This window comes from Balaenoptera borealis, assembly GCF_965194805.1.
Source record: "Balaenoptera borealis genome assembly, chromosome: 6".
NCBI lineage: Eukaryota > Metazoa > Chordata > Mammalia > Artiodactyla > Balaenopteridae > Balaenoptera > Balaenoptera borealis.
The window spans coordinates 8,595,531-8,623,492 of NC_138863.1; the positions used below are offsets into that span (position 1 = coordinate 8,595,531).

Genomic DNA, 27,962 nt, shown 5'->3' on the forward strand with positions numbered 1-27,962 from the left:
CCCTGCCATGCTGGTAAGTCTTTCAGATTAGAAAAAAAGTTATCTCTGGTAATAGCTGTCTTTTTGGTACAGGCTTCCTTTTTAAAATCTTTTAGGCAGTTAAGGGAGAGGTAGGACTTCCCTGGCAGTCCAGTGGTTAAGACTCCATGCTCCCAAAGTAGGAGGCATTGGTTCAGTCCCTGGTTGGGGAACTAAGATCCTGCATGCCGCATAGTGTGGCCAAAAAAAAAAAAGAGGAGAGGTAAAAAGCTTTCCCTAAGTTTGGTGGGTCTTGATTGCCTTCACCTCAAAATAATCCACACGCCAAAGTGGCACATTTTGGGGTGGCATATTCCGCTCCCCTTCATTGAATACCTGGCCAGGACTGGTTCCCATCAGGGCACTGGGAGTGCAGATCTGTGTGACAGCTGGTGTTCTTCTGGGGGTTAAGCATCTCAGTTTTCCCTGAACTCTAGGGGTCTAATGAAGGTTTGTTAAGAAGGCTGGGAGGGGATGCTGAGCCAGAGACCCTGGCTTAAGCCCCTACAGTACCCCTGCTGGGCCCATGATGGTTCACTGGTGTCAGGAGGAGAAGTGGGCAGGCCCCCATGGCACACCTGCACTGGCTGAGTGAAGGGCAGTGGCAGGGAGGTAATCCTCCATCAGTAGACACCTGTACTTAGGCCGCCCTTCAGCCATCCCATTCCATCCCTCCTCTACCCATCCACTGAGGGGCACATGGTTGAAGACCCGGCAGCAACAACTGAAAGGACATCCGTGTGAAGCGCGGGCACCAGCCAGCTCTGCTTGGCGTCCAGGAGCGGCTGACAAGCTCGCCTGAGCAGGGTCTGCACGTCTGCATCCTTAGCCCAGCACAACGTGGGCAAAATGTGGCCTCAACATGCAACCTCAAAGAGGGCGTCTGCACCTGCTGCCATGGCCATGGCCATGGCCTCAAGGTGACTTTGTGAGGCTCTGTCAACATCTGAGAGTCTGGTAGGGCAGGGAGGGAACAACAGCTGACCTGTGCTATAAGGACGGGGTGACCTTGAAGCCACTCAACTTGGTCCTCCTTTAAAATCTGCCTGGCCAGATGAAGTTAGACCTTGAGCCTGAGTCTCCCCAGATCCAGCCTTACAGTAGAATGGTGCTGGCCAAGAGTGGCCAGGAAGTGGCCAGGGACTCTAAGAACGGAATGGGACCATACGTCCCCTAGGATATCGTGAAGGTACCAACCTCAACCAACCAGGCACCCTTTACCTGCCAGGCCCCTCGAGGTCAGAGTGGATGAAAGGTCAGTAATCACAGGAAGCATCCCTATTCCTCAGCCAAGGCTCCGAGTGAGCACCCTTTACAGACTGTCAAATACAATGCCAGCTGTGTCCATGGGGGTGGACCTGAGGGCCAGTGCTCACCAGGGACTCCCCGCTCCTGTACCTATACCTCTCATTCTGTGCACTTTCTCAGACCCTTAGTCTCCAGATGATGAGATCTAGGAAGTGTGTTTTGGGGATATGAACAGTGGGTGACTTCATGTACATTGTTCACAGGGAGCCTGGTATAGAACAAGGTGACCACTAAATATTAATCTTATGATAACATTTCTTGCTGAGACCAGTTCCCAGCCAGCACTTCTCTTGCCCAGAGGGATGGATCAAAGATTCAGAAGGATGGGCTCAGTGAGTGCATGGAAACATGGGTTTCATTGCCAGATCTGTGTGTTCAGTGGGACCCCTTGTTCACTATGGAAACACATGGAAGAAATTCTTTTCTGGTCTTGGAATTAAGCACCTGATTTGTTTTTAATCTAACAGACATCGTGAGTAAAACAGCTGGTCTTGTTTCTTTCTTTGCATGGGCTGCTAGGAAGCTCAGAGTCAAATTGTGGCTCATAACTAGCAAGTGTGGAGGACTTTCATGGCAAGCATTTTGTGTATTAACCTTATCCCTGGCTTCACATTATTTCTCCTAAGCTAATTCTCTCTTCTTCCTAATGTCCTCTGTGACTTCTTAAAAAAATATTTTATTAACGTATTTTGCAAGCAAGCTTAAATGTTTTTTTTCCTCTATTTTTTTGTCAGGGCAAGATAAAAATAAAGATGCACATAAAATATTTTAAATGTTTTCACTTGGACTTATACTGAACTCTGTGCCTTTCTCTAATCTGGGGGGCTCAGGGGTTTTATTGAATTGAAAGTTTTTATTTCAGTCTTTGAGAATAATCATTTTGTCACCACTTCTGTGATTCCTGTGGTAGAAAGAATTTTCACCCACTTGCTTTCTTTCAGAACTCCTCTTCTGGGGCTTCCCTGGTGGCGCAGTGGTTAAGAACCCCCCTGCCAATGCAGGGGACACGGGTTCGAGCCCTGGTCCAGGAAGATCCCACATGCCGTGGAGCAGCTAAGCCTGTGCACCACAACTCCTGAGCCTGCGCTCTAGAGCCCGTGAGCCACAACTACTGAGCCCATGTGCCACAACTACTGAAGCTCACGCACCTAGAGCCCGTGCTCCACAACAAGAGAAGCCACCGCAATGAGAAGCCTGAGCACTGCAATGAAGAGTAGCCCCCGCTCGCCGCAACTAGAGAAAGCCTGCGCACAGCAGCAAAGACCCAATGCAACCAAAAATAAATTTAAAAAAAACAAAAAAACCAACAAAAAAACCCCTCCTCTTCTTCCATCTGATGTTTACTTGACACCCGACACAGTAGTTATGAGCTTATCTTTATTCTCTGGATAGTGGAATGAGACTCAGAAACTCACATCCTCATGCAGCTTTATAATCCTCTAGAAGAATTCTAAGAACTTTGAATTTTTAAGCTTTTATTTTTTCCTCTTTGGGCATGGATCTGGTACAGATCAACATCAGAAAGTCACTAGTTTGTCTGAGAGGCAAACTTGAGAAGAGCAATCTGTAGTCACTGAAGCTGATTGGAGCCTCCACTGGCCTCCAGCTCCTTCAGCCATCAACACATACACCAGGGACCTGAAAACCCAGTGTGTGCTTACAGAGGAATGTATGTATTCATTACAGTGTAATTCTGAAGACAATGAGCAATTCCCTTCTCAGCATATTTCTTGCAGAAAAAACAGAAAATAAAGACAATAAAAAAGAAAAAAATATCACCCACCGTCCTACTATTAACAGCTAGGGGGTTAACCTTCCAGGTTTTTAACAAAGTGTTTATTATATTCAACAAATATTTACTGAGGGACTAGTATATATAAATCCCTGTATCATGTCCTGGAATATGACAGAATTCAAAGCCAGACACAATCCCTACTCCATGCTTCCTACCGTAGATCTACTCTACCATAACCCATTCGTACAGATAACATCACACAGTGCACAGTGTTCGGATATCTGCTTTTCTCGTGGAACCACGTATTCTGGATATCTTTCCATGTCAACATCTATAGACTGACATTTCATTTCAAAAGGCTAAATAGTATCATGTATATGATTAACGATACTTTATTTTAATCAGTGCCCTAATGTTGGGAACTTTTATGCGCTTACAAAAAGCACCTCTGTGCACAACTTGACACATACAGGCCTTGTGCACTGGTCTTACGATTTCAAGATGCTCTTAAATCATCCTCAGATGCACTAGTGTGGAAAATTGGCTCCAAGTCGCCCATAATCTTTCTGGCTTTTCTAGTTCAATGACTTCTGCCTGTACCTGGGTAATCATTTTGTGCAGGAAGCCTGACTTGTTCACATTCAGGTCTGGCTGACCGGGACTGCTTGGGAGATGATCGAAGAGAGCGTCTGGCTTCATCCTTATAATGGCCTTATTTTCTACAGTGACAGCATCTTCTCACACTGGTGCTAGAGATAATGATTGTACTGCCTCATCACTTCTGGTGGTGGAAGCAACCAACTCCCTTCCTATTTATGCCTTGTTTGAGACTTGGCATCCTCTTCCTGCATCATCCTGGTGCTCGTTAAGTGTGTATCTGATAGATGAATGCATGAATGAACAGCCCCCGGGACTGGAGAAATGATGTGAGTGAGGGACAGACAGTTCACAAGTAGGAGGTAACAAGCAGGGGGTGGTAAGCAGGCTTGAGTCCAATAACATGGGTAAGTTAAAAGGAATGTTTCAGTTTCTAGGAAGAAAACACTAGAACCGAGACCAAGAAGCTTAGCTAAAAAAATTAATAGATGAAATAAATGGCAAACTAAATGATACTCAATTTACCCAAAATATGACAGAGAAGGGATGAATAGAAAAAAAGAACAGATGGGTTACATAGAAAACTAAACCAAGATGGTAGACTGAAATCTAACCTTGTTAATAATTATTTATATCAACGCACCAAATACTTTTATGTGAAAAACAGAGATCATCAGATTGTATAAAAAAACATAAAACAAGCCTCAATCAATTTCAAAGGATTGAAAACACACAGAGTATGTTATCTGAGGTATTCAATAATAATAAGATATCTAGAAATTCCTCAAATATATGGGAATTGAGCAACACACTTTCTATGTAACCTGTGGGACAAATGAAAACAACACAAGTGAAATTGGGAAATATTTTGAATTGAATAAAAGTAAAAATAAAACACCAAAATTTGTGAGGTGCAACTAAATCAGTATGTAGAAAGACTTTTTGTTATAGCTATGGACTATATGTCCCTCTTTCCCCTCAACTTTTTGAACGAGAGAGCATTGCGTTTTTATGCCTCTGTCTCACCAATATTTGTCAGGTGTGTGGCAGGGAGCTAGCTAGTCTTTGTAGTTCACAGAATTAATCTAAAGACACATGGCAGGTGGACCAATGAAGGTATCTGACCAGGATTTCTGGCCCTAGGGGAGTACTCCCTGGCCATAATTGGGCCACTGTGCAATGAGAATCAAGCATCACTTTTCCCCACCCTAGAAGCCGCCCTGACTCATTTCTGTCTTCATTACTCAAGCTATGGAGGTGATGACAGTAAAGGTGTCAGACAGCTTGTTCTTGGGGCCCCGAACGTGGAGAGAGAGGTGTAGCCCAAGTCTGAAGAAGGTATTGGGAATCCTGTGCAAAAGGGTAGGTATGTTTAAGGATGTTCATTGTAGTACTGTTTATAAAAGTGAAAGATTGGAAAAACGTGTATATCCATCAGTAGGCGACGGGTTAAAAAAGGAAAAAACCAATATTGAGAATGCACATGTTGATCACCTCCTCAGCATTCTACGCTTGCTTATTAAAATAACTCAATTTTCGGGGCTTCCCTGGTGGCGCAGTGGTTGAGAATCTGCCTGCCGATGCAGGGGACACGGGTTCGAGCCCCGGTCTGGGAAGATCCCACATGCCGCGGAGCAACTAAGCCCGTGCGGCACAACAACTGAGCCTGTGCGTCTGGAGCCTGTGCTCCCGCAACAAGAGAGGCCGTGACAGTGAGAGGCCCGCGCACCGCGATGAAGAGTGGTCCCTGCTTGCCACAACTAGAGAAGGCCCTCGCACAGAAACGAAGACCCAACACAACCAAAAAAAAAAAAAAACAAAAAAGAATATAAAGTTTTATAAAAATAAAAATAACCCAGTTTTCACTCAGATCACCTGCCTTCCCTCAGGCAGTCTAGTCACTTCAGGGGAAACTAAACCAACCCAGCTCACGAGTGGGCCCTGGGTGGCCTAAGCCAGTCAGCACACTCCAGTCCCTCCCCATCGCTGGGGGTCATGTGACCCAAGGTGGTCCAATTAGAGTGAATTATAGGACTCTTGCTTGGAGTGCTGGGAAGTGCACAGGCTTGTGGACACTTTCTCTGGATGTTGACAAAGACCCATTGTATCTGTAGGGGAGGCAACATTTTCTCTGTACTCTCTTAGGGTTTTTCCGCTGGGCCTAAGATTTAAACTGACGTAAGGCAGATTAACAAGAGAAAAGCATACACATTTATACAAATTTTATATGACATAGGAGCCTTCATAAGGGAACGAACATCCCAAGAAATGGCAAAACCTACCTGCTTTTATGTTAGGTTGAACAAAGAGAGGGAATTGTGGAAAAGTTAGTAAACTGTGTGGGGAGGCTAAAGGAAGATAAGAATTATTTTAACAAGGTCCGTTTGTATAGAATTCTCTCAGTCTTAATGTTTTGTCCTTGATGATAAGAATGCTACTTTCTTTCTGGTACAAGGAGGACTTCTTTTATGTGGGAGCTTTTATCTCCTGTTTTCAGGAAGGAAAGGGGAGATTAGAATGCCCTTCTTGCATCATCTGTGTTTTAAGTGCTTTTAGCTCAAAACAACACTTATGCCAAAGTGGCGTATTTGGGGGTAGCATATTCTGCCACTCGTCGTGGTCCTGGGTGTTTAAGGCCATGGGGCTTTCCTGGGACAGACCCTTCCCGCCATGTCCTCTGCCTGCCTCTTGTTTGTAGAAAAGCTGTAGGTTTCCCCTCAGTTACAAAAGCCTGGCTCAAGAATTAATGACTGAAAGAATGTGAACGGATAGTGACATAAATAGCAGTTGGGCCAGGAGAACTGGTAAGAATTTAAACAGTAAATCAGTCATGTGGCAATCACAGACTCTTTAGTTTCTCCCTGAAGTACCTAGATAATAGTATTTGATGCACATTTCCTGAGTTGTTCTACAGATGCTAAAACCCCCACCAAATGGAAGAAGTTAAGTACTTGTTGACCATGGGCAGGTAGCCTCCCGACCTACTGGAGCCTGAGGATTGATAATGTTAACCCCTGTGACACCACCCTGTTACCTCACCATCGACCAATCAGAGAATTGTGTATGAGCTGCCGCATACCCTGTGACTCCCCTCCCTTACCTTGCCTTTAAAAGTGCTTCCTTGGGGAGGGGGGAGGGATAAATTGGGAGATTGGGATCGACATATACACACTACTATATATAAGATAGATAACTAATAAGGACCTGCTGTATAGCACAGGGAAACTCTATTCAATACTCTGTAATGACCTATATGGGAAAAGAATCGAAAAAAGAGTGGATATTGTATATGTATAACTGATTCACTTTGCTGTACAGCAGAAACTAACACAACAGTGTAAAGCAATTATACTCCAATAAAAATTTAAAAAGAAAAAAAGAAACAGTCATGTGATGGCACGTCATGCAGCTGTTAAAATGAGATATTGCATGGAACGATTTCCATGAGAAGTGCCAAGAGTGTGTAACAGATATATGGTGTGAAATCCTACATAATCGAGAAAAAATGTCCCATTTTAACCAAGGGATCTCTTGGCGGGGGTGGGAAAGGTAGTGGCAGGAGAGAGGAATCCTGTTTGCCTTAGTTATCTCAGCTTGAACCCTATCTGATGCCTGAGGGAGGAGAGGGCACCCCGTCCTGCAGGGAGACCTGGGCAGAGGGTGAACCAGAATCTCAGGGGAAGGGACCTAGTCTTTGAAATGCCTCCGTGGAGGAGCCCAGACAGGACGACAAGCCTTGAAACGCCCGCTGCTTACTGACACAACAGTCATGCCAGTGGGCATCTGCTCTGTCCAGCAGGGACTGAGATCAGAACCTCCTGGATCTAGGGATGGAGGGAGCAGGCAGGCCCAGGGCCCCTGGAGAGAGGAGAGCTGGCTCACTTAGAGGCTCGTCCAGCTCCCTGGATTTGAGCTTCTGGTGGGCGACAACTGTCTTGGTTTGAGTCTCCAGTCACCCAGGGCTAGCGTGCGCACAGGCACAGGGCAGTTCTGAATGAAGGAGGCCAGGCGACGGTGGGAGCAGGGCACAGACAGCAAAAGTAGAGGTTTTCCACCTGCGTACCCACAACGAGGCGAAGCTGGGCTCCTGCCCTTTTTTGTCAAGCCTGACTTTGCAGCTGAAAGTTCTGCTTTATGGCAGTTTCAGAAGTTTCTCCTTTAAATGCAAAAATTATTTTTAGGGAAGCTCCTGCCCAGGGAAGTCTTGATCTGCTTAACTGTTCACAGTGGGAGTACGCAATTTTAAAGCCCTTGAAAAGAAGAATCCAATACTGAGGAATTTGCATATTCGGAAAGCTTTCAATAGAAGGCCGAGCCTTGGAGCCTGTGAATAAAGTCTTTCTGTGTTTGCTGCTCCATGTGAACAGTACAGAAGGGAGAAGAGAAAGGAGGCACATGGCATCCCGGCAGCTGCGGCTGAGCCAGTGCGGGAAGGCACATTTGCCAAGCGCCGGCGAGGATTCTGGGATGTGTGTGTTGAGTCACTTGTCGCCTGCAGGTTTCCAGGGAGCTGGTTTGCATGAGGTAAACACGTAACCTTATTCTCAATGCCAAGGGCCACTGTTCCATGCTCTGCAGCCTCCTCTTGCTTTAAGGATATGGCCTTGCGGGGAGGGGCAGGGCAGCTCAGGGGGCAGCGTTGGGGAGGGGGGGATTCTGGCTGTTTGGTGTTGATATGGGATTCAGCCCCACGCTCAGATGGGCTCCTTTTCCATCCCTTCTCACTTCACTGGGGACCCGTGACTGGCTGTGTGAGGTGTGATAACGTATATAATTTGTATATTATAAGCGTATATGCTGTTTCTGCATATGCAAAGGAGGAGTTGCCTGGGGAGATAGGATCTTCCTGAGCTTCCCGGTAAAGCCAGAACTTGCAACAGCAGCGTGAACAGCTGTCCTTCCTCCAATGGGTTACCAGTGGCTGCAGGCCTAGTTTACTGCCCTGCCTGACAAGGTACAGAGCCTGGGACCCTAGGCTGGAGGCAGAAGAGGCTGTACTTTGGTGTTCCGCATGAATTTTATGACTGGATTTGTCAGTTCAGTTCTCTGGATCCTGGTTACTAACTCTACCTGTAACCCACCAGGCTTCATGGCAAGTGGGAGAGTGGTTGTCCTCTGGAGGTGGGGGTGGGATGGATGGAGACCATAGGAGTGTCTGAAAAGCTCAGGACCTTTCACCTGGTCCTAGACTCCTGGCACCAATGAGCTAGGTGGACCAGACGGGCAACTGTAGGAAAATGGGTCCTTCTGGGCTTGGTTCTGCTTCTTCCTTCTTGTACTCTCATCTCTCACTCTTGAATGGATTGTTCCAGTGGGATAGACCTGACTTTCCCAAGAATAACAAACCTGTGGTCTGGAGACCACATTCAGAGCCAAGGTGTGAGTCCAGCCTGGTGAAGATGCTAAATCCTCAAGCCTAGTCTCAGCCAGGCTGTCTCCAAGCTCACAGCCAGGGCAGCCTTAGTTACTGCACTGTGTTCACATATATACTTGGTTCCACTTCTTTCTAGCTCTAAACTTCAAAAGCACCTCTCGGAGCTATCGCTTGAAATTGGCAGTAATTAAAACACAGTTGAATCTTAGCTATTTTCAACCTCCTGGAGACTGTTCATAAACCGATCAAATAACTAGAGTGCATAGTGCTTATGATGTGTAGTTTTCCATAAAAGTCATTGTTTGCAAATTTGTTTCAAATGTCAAAACATAAAACATCCAAGTTGTAAAATGTAAAATAAAGAAGTTTAAATTAAAAAAAAAAAACCCAACACAGTTGACCCTTGAACAACATGGGGGGTTAGATGAGTGTAATATATAGTTGGCCCGCCGTATCTGCGCTTCCTCTGCATCCTTGGGTTCAACCAACCATGACCATGTAGTACTGTAGTATTTACTGCTGAAAAATATCCATGTATAAGTGGACTCGTGCAGTTCAAACCTGAGTTGTTCACGGGTCAACTGTAGTTCAATCCAATGATCACATTTATAAGCCACTCTGAATATAATGGTCCAACTCAAACCTCAACTTATCCAAAAATGGTCCCAATGGTGGCAGGCCTGCCCATTCGTGAGATTCTGTTATGCTCTGGGAAGGATTTGAGAGAGGAAAAACACCTGGCCTCTGGCTCCAGAACCTAACAGAGGGGAGAGGTGGGCACGCCAACAGAACTGCACACAGCAGCATGAAGAGTGATGGGGGACTCTTGGCATGTGGCTATTTAGCATGTGGTTTCCACTCTTTGAGAGTGATGTCTATGGTCCGTGACAAGTACTGTGAAGCCCAAGGCAAAGCCAGTGTAGGAGAGTATCCACAGGTGAACCCAATGGCAGTGATTGCCAAGGAGGCTGCTATTGGCATTTGGGGTGGGATAATTATTTACTGTGTGGGACTGGCCTTCACCACTAACGGCCCATAGTATCCCTTAGTTATCGTGACAACCAGCACTGCCTATACATTTCCCTGAGTGGGAAGGTAGTACTGCCCAGGTCACCACTGCCCTGGGGAATCCAACCACCAGGAGTCTGGGGCTTAAGGTAGCTGTGAATCCTCAGCTCCTGGCTACTCAGGCATTCATTCTGGTGAAGGGGTCGGGGTGGACGGGAAAGGGGCAGGAGCGGGAGGGCAGCACCAGGGCCCTGGTCGCAGGCCCAGACCCACCCAGAGTAGGTATCTGCTGTTTTCAGCTGCCTTGCACCCATTCCCATTTCCTTTGGTTAAAGGTTACCAAAATTACTGTTTTGTCTCTTCCCTGCTCTCAGCCCTCGCACTTGCTGTGGAGTTGACCCTCACTTCCAAAGATGGTTGTGTAGGCCTAGGCTGGCCAATCAGAGCACTGCATTCCCCTGGGCAGAGCGCAGGTTCCGGGAGGGACACAGGACTTAATCAGAGCCCCATCAGAGGCCTTCTCTGCCAGACTTGACTTCGGAGGCTGGGGGGCTGGGGGGCTGTTGCTGGAGCAGCCATCTGGCCACCTTGCTGGCCACGTTGTGGGAAGAGCTTGCCTGAGCATGGAACTGACACAGCAAAGCAGACGGAGAGAAATGGGCTCTGGGGGCGCAGCCGGCACCCCTGGAACAAACCACGTCTGGACTGGAACACTCTTGACTTTTACAGGAGTTAATACACGCTCGTTTTGCTCAGGCCACTTTGGGTTAGACTGTCTGACATTTACAACAAACGGGGGCCTAAGTAATACGCCAGAAAAGGGAGCTAAATATCTTCAGTCAGAGGAGCTGTGTTGACCAGAGGCAGCAGCCCCGGGGTCCCCGGTCCCCTCCGCCGTGCCTGCGGGTCCCTCTCATCCTGATCTGCAGGACGGACCTCAACATGGCCACACCCCACCCTGGAAGTCAGCATTATTCTTCCCGAGGCTGGCTTCCCAGAGAAGGATCCTGTCAGTCCAGGGTACCCTCTCCCAATCTCCCAGCGTCTGTTCAGGAAGGGACATCCTGGGATTGGGAGGTGGAGGGTGGGCTCCGGGATTCCAGGTAACCTGCCTGGCCGCCCCCCACCTCCCCCGCCCAATCCCACTTGCTCCGAGCCTGGCCCCCTCTTAGAGGCAGGCGGGTCACCCAGGTGCTCTGTGCACTCACTCACTTGAGTTCAGGGCTGTCCTCACCCCCCTACTACCTGCCCCCTCCTATCCTCTTGTGTAACTGCTTCAGTGAATTCTCAGCTCCCAACCTCCACCCTCTGCACTCCCCAGGGGACAAAAGTGCGGGGGGAATTAACCACCTCCCTCCCAGCAGCCCTTAACCGATGTGTATATAAACGCCCAGCTTCCCCTCCTTGGGTGAGATTACTCTGATGTGTGTGTTTGTTTCCTAGTGCTGCCCCAGCAGGATTCAGCTTCATCTGCCCCCAGTGGCCACTGCACCTGTATTCGCAGTCCTCCCTTTTCTGTTTCACGTCTATTGGTGTTTCCTGGGGTCACCTTGAAGTAAGACCTCTGCCTCGGCCGCTCAGAAGCTAGATGTCCAAACCCACCAGGCAATGGCTGGGTGCAGCTAAGTCACCAGACAGACCACAAGGCTGCAAGCCCGACACAGGCACATTCCTCCCGCTCCTGCTAACTGGGATTACCACCGGATGGAAGTGCAGTTGAGCAGTTATGTTAGGTATTGAATTAAGTTGTCTGATGTCTGCATTTAGAGTGGGAGGATCTGAAATTGTTCTGTGAGTGTGTGCAGAGGAAGTTGCCCCCCTTGGGTGTGTGGCCGCCAACAGGAACAGCAGGGTCCCACCCTGGTTTACCTGGGGCTCACAGAGTCACCCCCAAGTTTACCTCCCTACCCATGTGCCAAGGCCAACCTCTGTGTCTCCGGGTAGAATACACTAAAGAAACAGAATCCTTTTTTGTTTTGTTCTGTTTTGTTCTATTTTGGTGACAAGAGAGATCCTTGATGGAAAACTGGATCTGTAAGAAAAATAAGGACAGAGCCATGAGCTTAGACAATACTCTATGACCCCAGAATTCTGGTGGCTTTCCAGTTTTATAGCCTCAGGGTGAGGGTTTAGCAGCTAAGATCCTCCTGTGGGAAAATAAATTTAGGATTCAAATTTCTTCCATTCATTACATCCACTCTTCCTTTTGTCCAAACTCGGCCTCTCAGGGACTTTGTTTTTTCCCTTCAGGCTGTAACAAGCTTTTGCAAAGTGCCTGGCGTGAGCTGGGTGCCTTCTGTTTCCTCTCCCTTCCCCCAGGGATCCCGGCAGCTAAGACGGAGCCTCGTTTCCCAAACGCCAGGCCATGGTGGTGAGTTTCACTACATTCAGTGCCCAAAAGGAGAGGGGAAGCAGCCCCTTGATTTTAGTGCTGCATCTTTCATTGGTGGGATGCAGAGAGAGAGGCTCACCAAGCTTTTGGAAAGAAAATTCTATAAACATGATTCCCTGGAGAGGAGGCTTTGCCAGTGTCATCAGATGGTTCTTCACGCTCTGGACTGAGAAGGACACCAAACTGCTTGTTTCCCTCCCAGCCGGTCTAAGAACTGAGAGTCTACAAACTCATCCCTCCCCCTACCACCAACACATGCGTGCACACTGACGCACAACACCCTCAGGGTGGCTTTCAGGGGCTAAAGCCAGAGAGGTCCCAGGCCAACAGGTCTGCTTTGAAGTTCGTCCTGCACTGGCTACCATATCACCTTCTTAAAACACGCTTGCCTGTTGTAGCGGGTGCTGCTGGCTGCTCTCCCCAAATCCACTCGCACACCTGCCTTCCTGGCGGGGGCCCCATTTGGTTTGATGCTCCCCTCCTTTGTCCACCCTTGTCCGTAGGGGCAGGGTGTGGGAGTAGATCTAGATTGGTCTAATCCAGTCATGAAAATTTACCCCCCCCCCATGCTATTAATTTGCTTAAGAAGGGGCATGAAGGATGTCCCTGATGGTCCAGCGGTTAAGACTCCGTGCTCCCAATGAAGGGGGCCTGGGTTCGGTCCCTGGTCAGGGAACTAGATCCCGCATGCATGCCACAACTAAATTCCCACACACCACAACTAAAGATCCCGCATGCCACAACTAAGGCCCGGAGCTGGAAAATAAATAAATAAATAATTTTTAAAAAAAGAAGGAGCATGAGATCCAATTCAGAGGCATGTCACCCCAATGAGGGGGCAAGTATACCATGGGAGGGGGATCCTGGGAAGAGTTTCTTAACTCAAGAAGAGACACAAGAAGGAGGTGGCCTCTTCCCTGCTTCTGGTTGTCAGGGTATGAGGATATAATTCTGGGGCTCCTCCAGCCATCTGCCCAGGAGGGGAACTAGTGCGCCCTCCGCTGGGGGAGTCAGAGCCTTGTCCACACAAGTCCCCAGGTCTCTGATGACACTGTTGAGTTCACCAGCCCTGACACTTCCTGACTGTTTTGTTATGTGAGATAATCTCCCTATTGTAATTTTGAATTAGGTTTGCTGAAATTTGCAGCACCAAGTAAGCTAACTCATAATCCACTTGTAAATCAAGTCTTAAAATGCCTTGTGGCATTTGGAAACCTACCAATTCACCCTTTCATTTGACAACTGAATTAAAAAGAGAGACATCAGAGCAATGCCATTGGTAGAACCCTTCCCAGTGTTTACTGGGAAGCACCTTAACCGTGGGAGGTAGGTGAGTTTCATTCAACTGTCAAGCTAAGGAATTTTTCTCTTGAAGCAGTGAAAACCTTTTGCACTTGAAAGGGTCTGCATAGAGAGCGGTGGCTGAGCTTACAGGATGCCTGGGAAGGGGGACCTCAGTGAGCACCAGGGTTGGCCCATCCAGTCAAGAGGCCATGAGACCTGGACCTGGGTGCTGGTTCAGGGTCCTCCCTCTGTTCACTGTACAAATGGGGATGGGTCCTGGTGCCAGATGGGGAAACACAGGCCTGTCTGTCCACGTTCGGCAGGGAACAGGAGAACAAGCAGAAAGGAGCCGCTGGATCCTTATGGTCAGAGGTCACAGCTCACCAGCGCCTCCCACTGAGATACACCTCTGTTGCCTTTCCCTACCTGTGGACACTTTTTGACCTGAGCCTACCTGTTCTCCTTACCTCTGGAAACCTCCTGGGATCCCATGTGCTCACCTAGACCCAGAGTAGACCCAGAGCAGGTGTCTTCTCTGCAGACACCTTCCTTTACTATCAGACTTCTCAGCGTTGGCTTGACTCCTGGCCCTCTGCTCTATCCATGCTCTCTCCCTATGTCAGCTATTGCTAATGACTCTTATGTTTACAGCTAAGACCCAGCCTTTCCTGTGAGCTCCCTCTATGCCTCTGCCTACCTGACATCTCCACTTGGTTGTCCAACATCTCAAAATTAACAACAAAACAGAACTCTTGATTTTTATCCCCTCTTGCACGTTGATCCTCTGGCGATGACACCCCAAACTTGGAGTCATCCTTGAGGCTTCTCTTTTCCTCATTATTTCATCCAATCTCTCAGCCAGACTTGCTGGTTCAACCCCCATAGTATAGCTGTTCACGTTCCCCTCCACAGCCATCACCCTGGTCCAAGCACCATCTTCGCCTGCCTGGACCAGTGCAAGTGAGTCCTACCAGGTCATTCCCCGCCCCTCTGCCCCTTCCCATTTTCTACCCAACAGGCACTGTGATTGTTTTGAAACCTAAACCAGCAGCTTGAGATACTCCCCTCTGAGGGGAGGATGAATGAGTTAATACACGTAAAACACCCAGAAGCGTGCCTGTGTAAGGATTTGCTATTGTCCTGCTTCAGGGGCTGCCCACCACCTCTAGAATACAGTGGAAGCTCCAAGAGCCTGCCTGACCTTGGTCTCCCCAAAAGTGGCATCCTGACCCCCCAACTCTAGCCATACTGGCGCCAGGATGGCCCCCAAACATGTTAAGAGTCCTTCCTGCCTCGGGGCTACTGGGTTTGCTGTTCCTGCTGCACAGAACACTTTCCCCCCAGATTTGCACAGTCTGGCTCCTTCTGCCACATGCGCCTCAGTTCAGAGAGGCCTTTGCAGACCAGTCTGGCTCCACCAGCGGCCCCTCCTGGTCACCCCACCCCTCTCTGCCCTTTATCAGATCAACTTTATATTTTTATTTCCTTGATAAAATTTACCACCAAATCAAGTGATCCGGTTTATTCACTGACTTGTCTGTGTCCACTAGAATGTAGGCTCCCAGGGAGGGGCTGCTTCCTGTCCTGGTACAAGGTAGGTGCCCAAGAAATATTTAATGAATGAATGCATTATTTAATTACCAAACTCTCTCTCCCATCTGGACTCTGCCACCTTCTAGCTTGGATGTCAGATGTCTACATCTGAGTTATCACCTCTGCTCCCTTTGCCTGGGAGCCTTGGCTGGCTTAGTTCCACAGACTTTACTAGACCTCAAAGTCTTAAGCCTAGCCTGGGTCTGTTGATGGACTTGGCCATCCACTCACCACTGTGCCGTCACGTCTCACAGCACCTAGTGTGGTGCTGGGCACACGATTAGTACTGATACGTGACAGCCAAGGTGACCCACTTACATAGCTACACAGTGGGTTATGTGGGGGACACTGGGGAGTCGGGGTGGGAAATACCATGGCGACCAGTGTCTAGGAACGGCGGCTAAAACTTCTGGGCTTCCAGAAGATGCTTCCCTGACCCCTGCTGGTGGTGTCTTCATCAGACCCTCAGGCCCACAGCATCCACTGAATGACATGGGAGGTGACACCGCAGCCCGGCCTTGGCACGTCTGGAAGAAGCGGGGGCCTGCACATCTTAAGCACCCGGATGCCAATTAGCATTGATCCCAATGCTGGTTCCAAAACAGTCTCCAGAAGAGCAATTTGACAAAAGCAGAGGGTCACATGAGGAAAAGCCACCTCATCAGAATCACCAGGCACGGGCTCTGGGGCTTGGGAAGGACCCTGTTTCAGGCCACTGCACGGGGCAGGGGTGCTGGCATAGTCTCCCTCTTCTCCAGGGAGACAAGGTGCCATGGGACAGAAGAGAGAGGGTCTGTCCCTGGGAGGACCCGCCTATCCTAACCCTGCATCAGGAAAGGGGCCTGCCCTAGGGAGACAGAGGAGCCATCCCTCAGAGCAGAAGAGGCAGAGCTGCGTGAAGTCTGCACGCTGCGTGGTTTGTAAGTGATGTCAGTGATGCCAGGGCCCCAAAACAAGCCCCCCCCCCCCACCGCTGGCAACACACACACAGCTTTGGGGGATGGAGTGAAGACTGGATTCAGTCTCTGGGGAGCCTCTGTAACTTTGCAGACTCTCAGTTATTCCCGGGGAAATGACCTACTCCAGGCCCAGGGCAGGTTGCCATTCCAGTCCTCCCACCGCCAGCCCCCCCGCCTCCTTCGCTTCCCCTCCTCCTCCTCCACTGTCTCCTCCCATCCCCCCAGGGCTCAGGACTGTGTGAACTACAGTGTGGGTGAGACACGCACCCCCCCTCATGGACACTGAGACACTTCGGGTGGCACTGGACACGGAGTTCAACAATGTGGAATCACGGCCCATTCCCGTTATCTTTCAACCCTCCGGTTAAAGAGGGTCTTAGCGTGGAGCTGGCCAGTGTTAACATCCAACAGTTGTCAAATATCTTTGAACACACAGGACACTGATGTCAAAGCTGAGACTTTTTCAGGCACCCTATCAGCCAGAATTCTATGACATTTCGTTTTTATGGTATTTATATTTACTGTGAGTCTTTTTTATGGCAAAGGATAGGATTTTCCATTTATGGCCAGTTTGAAAATAAATGCATTTAAGTTAAAAAGGAAGCTAATTTAAAGAAAATAAGTGATCGATCCCCAAACATAGCTTGACTATATTTTGACTTCTAGTTTACTATTTTCCCATCTACTAACATTAATGATTTTAGGTTTTAATAAAACTAGTGTTTGTGGGGATCATTTTGTAATGTATAGAAATATCGAATCACTATGTTGTGCACCATAACTCACACAGTATTGTAGGTTAATAATACTTCAAAAAATATATATAAAAAAGTAATATTCCAGATGTCAAAAGTCAATAAAGTTTGGGGAATACTGAGTTAAAAAATGATGATGGTGATGTCGCTGCTATGTTGAGGGCCTGTTCTGTGCCAGGCCCTATGCTAAGTGTTTCACATGCATTTTTTTTACCCAGTTCCCCCCCACCCCAAGTGAGAGCTGTAGTATTATTATCTCCATTTAACAAGCAAATGAGGCATCAGGAGTTAAGGGAGTTGCCCAGGCCCCAGAGATACTGGGTGTTGAAGGGGGATCTGATCCCAAGGCTTCCTGCCTCCGGAACCCAAGCTCACACCAGTGGGCTCTGCTGGAAGGAGACTCTAAGACAAAACGCTTGAGCTTGGGTGCCATCTTCACACTGCCAGTCGCCACCATCTACCCAACCCGTGACCAGGCCCTGCAGGGCTGCACATCCCCTCACTTGATCCTCACAACCATTGCCCTTGGAGGTAGCTGTTATTCTCCCCATTTTAGAGATGTTACTGACTCTCACAGAAGTCAAGTAACGTGGCCCCGAACACCCAGAGACCAGGCAGCAGAGTCAAGGCTAGAACCTACAGCTCTAAGTCCAAAGCCAGCGTCTTTCCAACGACCACCACCTCCATGACGATAACAGTAACAAGACTCCCCAAGCTGGCCAGCTCTCTGCCCTCCGAGCACCTTGTCTCATACTCGTCTCACACTCCCAACGATCTCAAGAGGAAGGCGCTATGATCTTCCCTATGTACAGATGAGGAAACTGAGGATTTCAACTGCTGTGGAATTTTGTGAAGCTTAAGGTGCTTCTCTGCTCTTTCATGAACATCCCAGGATCAGGCAGCAGAGCCCTTGAGGAGATGGTGAGCTCTCACTGGAGTTTATTTTCCGGGCTGGGCTTCTGAGGTACCTTGAGCCTCTATTCCCACCACACGCCCTGCTGTGGCTGCTGGAGGCCTGGGGTGGGTTGAAATGCTCCCATTACCCCCTGTCCCACCCCCATCACCACTTGTTAGGCATTCACCGCATGTGGACTTGACAATGGGGACAATTGGGGGTGCTCTTGGTACCCACCCAGATCCCCTTTCTGGGCTGGCACATCCATCCCCCAGCTCCTGTGAATTATGAATGTTGGTTGCTAAAGGCTCAGAGCTGTCTCCTTCCTCAGGCACTTGTCCTCACGCAAATGGGAGCCACTTTTTCACAAAGACACGTACTCCCCACCTCACCCTGTAGCCAATGACTGACTCACAGACGGGCATGAAAGGCCAACCCTCTTGTCTCACAGTGAGACCAACGCTGGGTGTAATTGACCCTCCAGAGCTCCCCAGGACGGGGCTAAGCGGACTTCAGCTGAGGGCTTGTCCTTGCTCCACTCCTTCCCCTCCCTCTCTTGCCTCCCTCACTGTTTTCCTTCACTAAATCCTGTGCACCCAAATCCCTGTCTCAGGCTCTGCTTCTCGGGAGCCAGGGGAGGATTGAAGATGTTGTGGAAGGCATGCTCCCTGCCCTCAAGGATCTTGCAATACAGCGTGGAGACAGGCCACATATGTACATAAAAATCATCCGCAGTATGGGATGGAATAGGCTAGAGTTCCCCCAGGGAACCAACTCAGGTTGGTTCCCCCAGGCCAGAGGAGAGGTGGGAAACTCTGTTTTGAAGATCCCAGCAATGGGTCTAGCATTGTCCACGAGTGTCCAGGGCTGCCTGAGAGAGATGTGCCAGTGGACCCTGAGGCCAGAAACAAGTCACTCAGTCCTCAAGCTTCCCCTGAGAGGCTGGGGGCTTCGTCCACCCCTAGAGACCTCCTCCATTCAGAGAAGAGACAGACATTCCATCAGCCCTGCGCTGCAGGGATGGTGAGTGAGTGGGCTTGAGGACCACTCTGCAAAGGGCTGTGGGCACGAAGGGGGTCCACATACCTGCTGGACCGCAGGCCTGGGGACTTGTTCACAAGGATTCAGTGATGTAGTAGGCAGTTCCCAGGGCTCCCAGAGCCACAGCAACAGTCCCGAGGGCTCGGAGCACGCGAATTACGATGAGTGGAATGTTTGCTTGCAGGTCTTCTGCAAAGCAAAGCAGAAAGCCCACAGGTTGGGGGGCAGCTGGGATTTAGTGCCTGTCTATATGCAGAGGAAAGTGGAAATTGTGGGGTCCCCTCAGCATCACAGGAATGTCCATCTCCCCCTATGGCTCCTCCTCTCAAGGGAACACAACCCCCTGCACCCCTCCCAATAAAGCTCTACCACAGGACCCCTCAGGATCCAAGGATGGGCTGGCCTGGGATGCCAGCTCCCCGGACACTCAGAGAGAAGGTGACAAAGGTAGTCAAGGCTGCCGTGTGCCAGGCCCTGTGCTAAACACCTCACACCCAGCGTCCTCCTCAAGCTTCACAACCATCCCGTGAAGTAGTCCTACCATGTAGCTCTATTCTGGGGTTGAGGCGTCTGAGGAAACCACATACTACACCTACGACAAAGGTGGTGGAAAAAGAAAGTATATGATTATGCTAATAATTGTGAGGAAGGCTTTCACAAGATGCAATATCCATTTGGACAAAAATCCTACTAAAGCAGGGATTCTTATCTAATGTGAATGTGTACTTAAAGCCCAGAGTCAACATTCCACTCCACAGAAAAATGGAAAGATTACGGAAGCAGGCGTAAACTTGAGCAGAATTAGGACTGCATGTCTTATCCGGGCCAGAATGGACTCTGCCCCTGCCCCACACTTTCCTATTTCGGAGCCTTGCCTTGTGCCTTTTCCTCCACCTGGAATGCTCTCCCTTTAAAATAGGCCATTGAGGATCCTAAAATCCTTTTAGATTCAGCTCAGTTACAACTGATACTACAACGTCTACCTGGACCCCAGCTCAGGAGTGAAGCTCTTTGAACATCTCCTATAGGACACGTATCACTTCCTGGCCTGCACCTTAGTTTCTAAGTGTACATATCTTAGCTTACCATGTGGGCTGCACAATTTTTAAGGGTAAAGTTCCCTCCCAGTGCCTAGTATCCTATGCAGAGTAGGTTTGCCTACTTGCTGGTTTATGAATCCATGGCACCACATGGCACTAAATGGACGGAAGCACTAAGTGTGTGGAAGGACAGCTGATCATGGTGAGTGGGGGGCAGGCCCTTCCTTGGCGGGACTTACCAGGCAGTACGGTATTTTTAGCTCCGGCATGTTCTCCCAACACACCTGGGTACCTGTTTGCCTCTCTTCATATGCCTGAGAGATGGTGCTTTTCACGAACATACAAGAGAGGGGGTTTGGTGGGGCAGGGGCTGGGAAGAGGAGCCGGATGGGGATGGAGGACGGGTGGGCTCAGCTTCTGGGCTGGGAGATGCCCAGGCGGAAGGCCTCTTCTGTGGGCATTTGTGAGACCTGAGTATAAGTGGAGCTGCCCTGGGGCCCAGAGCTGGGGGTAGGCGGAGGCGCCTCTCCAGCCCTTGCGCGTAGCCCTGCGCCACCGGAAGAGGTGAGGGACATCTTCAGTCCAGTTCCCTCAACAGGGGTCTTCCCACGAGAGGAAGTGGCGGCCACCTGGTGGCTTCGTGGGAGAGGAAAAGAAGGGCAGATGCTGCAGGCGATGTTGTGTGGGCCTCCGGGTCACGGACAGACCCCTGGGGGGCTGCCAGGAACAGCCCGAGACCCGCTGAAGGGGGTAGAGGTCTTCCTGGCACGAAGGGGTATGTGATTTACACCCGTATTTATATCTCTAAATTCCAGGGGGCGTTCATGTGCGGGTCAGGAGCCGGAAGCGTTGGGCTATGGCTCAGGCTGCGGAAGGAGGTGGTGGCCTGAGGGAGCGTTAATCACCAAGCTTCTGAGCGACAGGGGCTTCAGGACGGACTGAGGGGGAGCGTGCTGTGAGCAAGGAGGCTGCCTATGGAGCGAAGAAAAATGAACCCCAAAGAAGCCATGCCCGGTAAGGAAGAAAGTCGTCACCTCTCCGTGCAGGTGGGGTACCTGGGCCTGGGGCTGGTCAGAAAGGCCTGGGTGCCGACCCCCAGGACGTGGCTTTCCTTTGGGCCTGGGAGTCCCGAGAGGAAGAAGTTACACACGGCTGCTAATACGGTGCGTGCCCCGAGGGCCCAGCCCCCCACGCGCTCCAGGACCTGTAGAAGGTGAGGAAGTTTGGGAATCTTCTCCCTGGCATGATCGGCCAGGCCCAGGGCAGAAGGACATCGAAGATGCGGCTATGGCACGGGCCCAGACGGCGCCAGCAAGCAGAGCTGCCGGGGCAAGCGGAACAGGAACAGAAGGCGTGCGGGCCCGCTCGCGTCACAGGCCCTGCTGGACAGAGAAGGAGAGAGGTGAGGGGCCCACTGCCCGCGGGACGTGTCCACACCAGGAGCGGCTTGTGCAGAGCAGAGAGGACCGACTGCCTGGGGAACCAGCTGTCTGCTAGACTGGTGCTACCTGGGCATAAGACGAAGAACACCGATGTAACAGCTGACACCTGTACAGCGTTCTATAAGGCACTATCCATCTCATTCAGTCATCAGAACAACCCCGTGAAAAGGACTACGGTTATTCTCAGCTTACAGATACGGAAACCGAGGCTCAAAGGGTATGAGATGTGCTCTGATAGCAAGGAGATTGAAGAAGTGGGCTTCAACGCAGGATTTCTAACTCAATTCTGTGCTCTTTCCGTGGAATTCACAGGAAGGGACGGCAGCAGGTGACTGCCCAGCCTAGGAGAAGTGGCACTGAGATTCCTGCAACTGGAGCGGCCACGGTCCATTTTTCTGGGGCTCTCGGATTCATCCAGAAGACAACTGCTGCTCCAGTGGACAGTCTTTGAAATACTTTCCCAAGCTCACCTCCCATTGCTGTCCTGGGCTGTGGATCCCAGAGGAACTTGGAGAGTTAATAATTGGTTTTGCCTGTGTGAGTTCCCTCGACACACTCCAATGCTCATTTGGACTCTGGCTACCCAAGAAGATGGGGGACTGCTTTCCATTGGACAGCCGTTCCATTTTCAGAGAGAGCTAACTGTTGGATATTTTTTAACGCTGAGCAGAAATCTGCCTTCTACAGTGTTTTCCAAGGGTAAGTTGCCAGATTTAGCAAATAAAAATACAGGACGCCCGTGCAATATTCATAACACACTTATTATACTAAAAAATTATTTGTTGTTTATCTGAGATTCAAATTTGACTGGGTGGCCTGTATTTTATCTGGCAACCCTATCCAGGGACCCTAGTCAGGCATCTGAGGACAACATGGAACAAATCTACTCACATCTTCCAGCTGACAGACATATCCTCCAATTCCCTCAACTGACTCTCATACACCAGAATGTTCTTGCCTCCCCCCACCCTTCTCATCCCCCCAACCTGGACTACTTTCCTTGGACTAGATCGCTGGGCATCTTTTACAGCACACAAATGGCCCGATGAGGACAGAGTAAAGCGGTATGACCACCTCCCTTGTCCTTAACTGTATTCTTCTACTAATGCAGCCTTGGTGTTTATTTTTTAGCAGCCACGTGGGACTTCTGACTCCCAATGAGCTAGTATTACCACCGAGCCACGCTGAATGTTAATATGTTTGCGTGGCTGTCTTCAGAGAGACTCAGTATGGTGAGGAATGACAAAACCCAGGAATCCTGGTCTCCAGGGTAAAAAAACAAAACCCAAAGCCCTCGCACTCCCCACGCACTGTTCCAGAACACACGTTAACCATGAATCACTACCCAATAAGAAAAGTATCAGCCTCTGGGGCAGCCCTGGGACTCCATCAGCAGGAAGGCTAGAACCACTCGAGCACGCAGGCTGCCCACCTGTTTTCCTGGATCGAGGGGATGCTTTTGTGTCAGTGTCCGGAGACACGACGCCCCGAGCCGAGCGTCCGAGTTCGGGAGCCCGGAGAGCCTGGGGCACAGGCTGCGGGGCGGTGGATTCACTGCTGGGCTGTGAGGTGACTCCAGAGCTGGTTGGCTGTGGGGTGGGTCCCGGGCTGGACGGCTGCAAGGTGGGCCGGGGGCTGGGCGGCTGCGGGCTGGATCCGGAGATGGGCTGCTGTGAACTGGACTCCGAGCTCTGCTGCTGAGGGCTGGATTCGGAGCTGGCGCGCTGGGAGGTGGAGCCTCGGCGCCTGGCCTCTGACTTCTGCCTCTTGCCCTTCTTCATGGCGGGTCCTCCTCACCTAAACGTGCACCTACATGGAGCTGCCTAACCTCCTGGCTCCCTCCCCGAGGGGCCGTGTGCCCCTGCCCTGCGGGGGGGCTCTGGCATCCCTCTGAGCCCAGGGCCCACAGGGAACGGTCACCCACACCCCTCCTGTGAGGTCACAAAAGCCAGGGTGGCTCCCACGGCAGGGTGCTGGGGACAGTCTTCTCTGCCGACAGCAGCCTGCTGTCCTCCCTCCTCCTCGGCTCCTGGGGATGGGTGGAGGGCAGCTGCCGTGCCCCTCACGGACCTGGGCACCTGGTGAACGCTGGCCTCGGGGCCTGTGGAAACTTGGACGCCCACGATTCTGCCCCCCAAGCGCCTCCTTCAGGCACCTGCTTGCTGGTGTGCTCTTGGGTCCCTGTGCGCTGTTCCTCTTTAAGACACCCTGGTTGTGATGCCCGCTCTGTCACTGGTTTTCACATACCCCCTGAAAACAAACAAACGGACAAACAAGCAACTTCACCATGCATTTTGTGAGTTTTAGGTAACTAAAGATTTGGGGGTCCGTGGAAGACCCACAGCCTTCTGCTATGTCAGTTGTCCCCCCCACCAGATTATCCTATACAGAGTGGCTTCCCCCTTCTCCCAAAGCCGGCCCTCCCCGCTATGGGAAAGGGCTGGGGGGTTTCCCCAACTTTGATAAGAACCATCGCAATTGGCAAAAGAATTTCCCCTAAAAACGTAACAGCTGTTTGGAAAACTAAACTTCTGAAACTCACTACACTGACAACGGCAGACCACCTCTCAAAGTCCCAACTTGTCCTGCCAATTAGGGGACTGTGCCTCTTCCTCGAAGTTAACAATGTGATTTTCATTTTAGGAAAGAAGAGGAAATAGCATTTTAAAAAGATAACCTTAAACTTCACACTTTGACTGCAACATAGAACGTGTTCACATTAGGAGACTCCGCCTCCACCATTAATGTACCACTAGGTGGGTGCGGTTTCGACTGAACCCCTGGAACCTGGGGACTGATACTCTTGCCCCAGCACACGGTTTAGGGCAGACCTACCTAGGAGGATCCCTCACATAAGGCCAGACCTGACATGAGATATAAAATGGATAGGAAGTATTTTAAGGATTTTAGAGCCTGAAAAGACCTTAATGATTCTCTTGTTTGCAGGAGAGAAACTGAGGTTCAGAGAAGTTAAATTACCTTCCCAAGGTCACACAGCTGGCTGGAGGCACCGACAAGGCTAAAGTCCCATTCGGGGCTCTTTCTTTTCATGACTCCAGAAGGCAATAGGGAGTCAGATAATTATACAAGCCTTAAAATTAATGAATTTTAAAACCCCTTGATAGGACTGAAGAAAACAAAGGCATGAAGGATTGGAAATGAAAGGAAGCTCAGATCAGAGAAGGTGGGTTGAATTTGGTTGACCCTTGGCGTGTGGATGTTCACGGAACAAGTGAGTCTACAAGAAGGTGGTAATTCCCTGAAGTCAAGAGCAATGGATCCCTTGGCGGGGGATTCAGTTTAGAATCAGAGAGACTGGAAACCTCAGTCAGGAACACTGTCCAGATTTAGCAGACAGGTCAGGAACTCCTAAGGCATTTATGTCTGCAAAATTCGATTTTCAGGCACCAACGGGCTTTTGACCGAGGGCCGCAACCTGGTTTAAACCAGGGTTTCTCAACCTCAACCCTACTGATATTTTGGGTCAGATAATTCTTTCATGTGAGGCCGTCCTTCACTGGAATTGGTTTAGTAGCATCCCTGGCCTCTGCCCACTAGATGACAGTAGCAACTACCCCTCCCCCCAAGTTGCGACAACCCAAAATGTCTACTGACATTGCTAAATGTCCCCAGGATGTTGTGTGCTTGTGTGTGTGTGTGTGTGTGTGTGTGTGTGTGTGTATGTGTGAGAGAGAGAGAGAGAGAGAGAGAGAGAAATTGCCCCAGGTTGAGAACCACTGGTTTAAATGAATTAGAGAGGGGCAGACATATATGGGTAGGATTTCCTGGTAGCAATGAAAGAAACATTCCATTTCACACCAAGGAGCCAAACAGGACACAGATTACAAATCCCTGTTCCCTGGGTGGGTGATGAAGGAAACACAGAGGGTCAGGCTTCGGGAGGAGTGGGGAGTTTTTCCATGACCGTGGAGAAAATAGCAAGGGTGATCCCAAGAAGCAGAGAGACGGCACTTGTGGAGTGAGAGGTTGTCTCAGAAGGATGAGGAAGAATGGCACTGCAATAGTTTTTGCTAAAATATTTTCCCCTCTGCCTTCTGGCTTGAGCACACACATTTCAAGCCCGGAAGTCTGACACCTCTATAACAGTCACGGCTCACTGTCCCAGGCTTATCGGCCACCTTGCTGCTACCGTGTCCAGCTCCAGCCGACCGTGAGCACCAGAGGTCTGGTGAACACGCCTCACTTTCCTGCATTTGTGGAAGCCCTTTCCCCTCCATCAAGCCCCTCTCCCTCTCTGTCAGAACACTTCCCATCATCAAGATTCACCTCAAGTGGACCCATCTCCTCATAAAAAGCTTTTCTGTAGATCCCCAACTGGAAGCAATCTCTCCCTCCCTGGGCCCCAGATCACATCCTACGTGGGGTTAGAATGATTTCTATCCTCGTCTTCTCTAGGGCCAAAGTCCAGAGAAGGGGCTCAATGCGAGCTGCTCGAAGGTGATGGTGGGAGGACAAGGAACACGGGGAATCGTTGAAGGCAGGCTGGGTGTGGCCAATGGGGAACAAGGCACCTTGGAGCTGCATCACGAACGGCTTGTTTGCAATGGACTGGGATTTTCTGGACTTGCCTGAGGATCATGGTTGGAACAGACCCCAGGCAAGGGGCTTTCGGAAGCAGGAAAGCCAGCCATGGGAAGACCTCATGGACTATTTAGGAGAGCGAGAAGAATGAGTCTAGAGGGCTGCAAAGTTAGGCAGTCAGGATGCGGGCCTGACCAGAGGGTCCCTGGTAGTTCTCGCCCTCTGGATGCATCCTGGGCACCCAGAACAAGCAGTCACCATTTGTCCTGAAACTAGCATCTTAGATCTGGATGGCACCACAGACAGCAACTGACCCTTCACCCCCACGTGTCAGAAGGGCAGCTAATCGGCGGAGGAGACGTGCTCTGGTCACCAGCAGAAGGGTGTCAGAGCCTCCAGGGAGCGGGCTTTGGACTACCGAGCCCAGAGCACTTCCTTCTTCCCAACTGTTGCCCCTGCAAGGGCTCTGGGCAGCAGAGGCACTTGGTACTCATTTAAGAGCTGGCCGGTGGCCCAGGGCCCTCAGACCCACAGATTAACCCGCTGGGGCCACAGGTCTGGATTCCTTGATGGGAAGGGTCTCAAGGGCTGTGGCTAAGAATCCTGCATTGGGGGCGAGGCGCGCGGGGGACCGGGGCTTCTCCAACACAGCGCCTTCCTTAGAGGGTTGTGAGGATTAGTCGTGAAAAGCCCTTAGAACAGTGCCTGGCTCACCATAGGCATGCTTTTTATGGTAGTGGCGATTCCTTGGAGGAGAAGACTAAGGAACCAAGCAAGGAATAGTGGACGTGGAGAGGAGGGGGTGGGGCCGGGAACTACAAACTTCCGAATCTGGACCTCAGAAAAGCTTGACTAGGAGCAGTGGGCAAGCCGGAAGGGAGTCGGGTGGATTGGTGGGAGGTTTAAGTACACATGAAGTGAATTCGAACATTTTTGACCCGAGATTACCCCAGCGAGACACCTGGGGCGAGAAATCTAGTTCATACTGACCCAAAACGGAGTTAAGTGGAGGCGTTAGGAGAGGGACTGCGACACTGGGGGTCTGTCTACTACTTGGGACCAGCAGGGTCAGGGAACTCCCTCTGTATTAGAAGTTTCCCACCCGGGGACGCCCGTGGCAACCTGGCGTTCCCGGCCCCCGCCCTCGGGCCCCTCACCATCGTCTGGGTCGCCCGATCCACTAGGGGGACGCAGCCCGGCGACGCGCCCTTGTGCGCTCCGCTGGCGGCGAGCTGGAGGTCCAGGGTGCCCTCGGGGCGGCTGGGGCAGAACACGGCCGTGTGCACCTCCACGGAGGCGCTGTGCGGGGCGAAGGCGCTGCAGAGCAGGGTCTCCACGCGGCGGCGCGCCTCGGCTGCCTCGTCGCGCCGGGGCTGCACGACGATCCCGGCGAGCGCGGCGGGCGGGCGGCGGTCCTGGTCGCGCACTTGCTGCAGGAGCAGCTGCAGCCGCTGCAGCTGAGAGCGCAGCGCGGACGCGCGGCGCAACACCAGGAGCAGCCGCGCGCGGGGCGAGGGCGCCGCCGGCGGCTGCCTAGGGTCTTGGCAGTCCGACGCCGCGTCCTCCGCCAGCCCGGAGCCGGGGTTCCCAGCCGGAGCCGGAGCCGCAGCCCGAGCCGCCTCGCACTTGCGCTCTTGCGAGTCCCCAGCCTTGCGCCGGTCGCAGGGCTGCTTCTGCGTGCAGCGCTTGGACTTGGCGGCCGGGCAATCGGCGCACCTCCGCGAGCTGTCTCCGGAGCGCTTGAACCACCTCCTGGCTCAGATGCTGGAGCTGCTGTGGCCGCTCGTGGCTCGGATGGATGAGGGCCGAGAGGGCTGATCGGTCGGGCCCTGCTCCAGAATGTTCTGCAGGGTCACACAGCACTCATCCTGCTTCCAGAGCTCGCCCAGCAGCACTACCTGGCCGCGGCCCTCGATGGTCTGGGCGAGGGCCTGTTGCTGCGGCTCGGCCTTCCCGTCCCCTGGGGCCCTGGAGGGCTG

The 27,962-nt window shown here is 51.0% G+C and overlaps 1 protein-coding gene across 5 annotated transcripts; it reads right to left on the reverse strand.

The window, feature by feature from the left end:
- Window positions 1–10,677: 10,677 nt before the first annotated feature.
- On the reverse strand, window positions 10,678–27,216 carry SPATA3 (spermatogenesis associated 3). Of its 5 annotated transcripts, none has more exons than XM_082396455.1 (5): window positions 27,141–27,216; window positions 22,874–23,691; window positions 21,204–21,378; window positions 19,005–19,148; window positions 10,678–12,072 (listed from the first exon to the last, which is right to left on the reverse strand). In XM_082396455.1, the coding sequence occupies exons 2-4, from the start codon at window positions 23,220–23,222 to the stop codon at window positions 19,043–19,045; spliced, it is 630 nt and encodes a 209-aa protein (XP_082252581.1). In that variant the 5' UTR covers window positions 23,223–23,691; window positions 27,141–27,216; the 3' UTR covers window positions 10,678–12,072; window positions 19,005–19,042. The 5 variants fall into 5 exon arrangements, with proteins under 5 accessions (XP_082252581.1, XP_082252580.1, XP_082252584.1 ...); XM_082396454.1 differs by having other exon boundaries at window positions 21,204–21,381; XM_082396457.1 differs by lacking the exon at window positions 10,678–12,072 and adding an exon at window positions 19,501–19,551 and having other exon boundaries at window positions 19,067–19,148; window positions 21,204–21,381.
- Window positions 27,217–27,962: the final 746 nt, after the last annotated feature.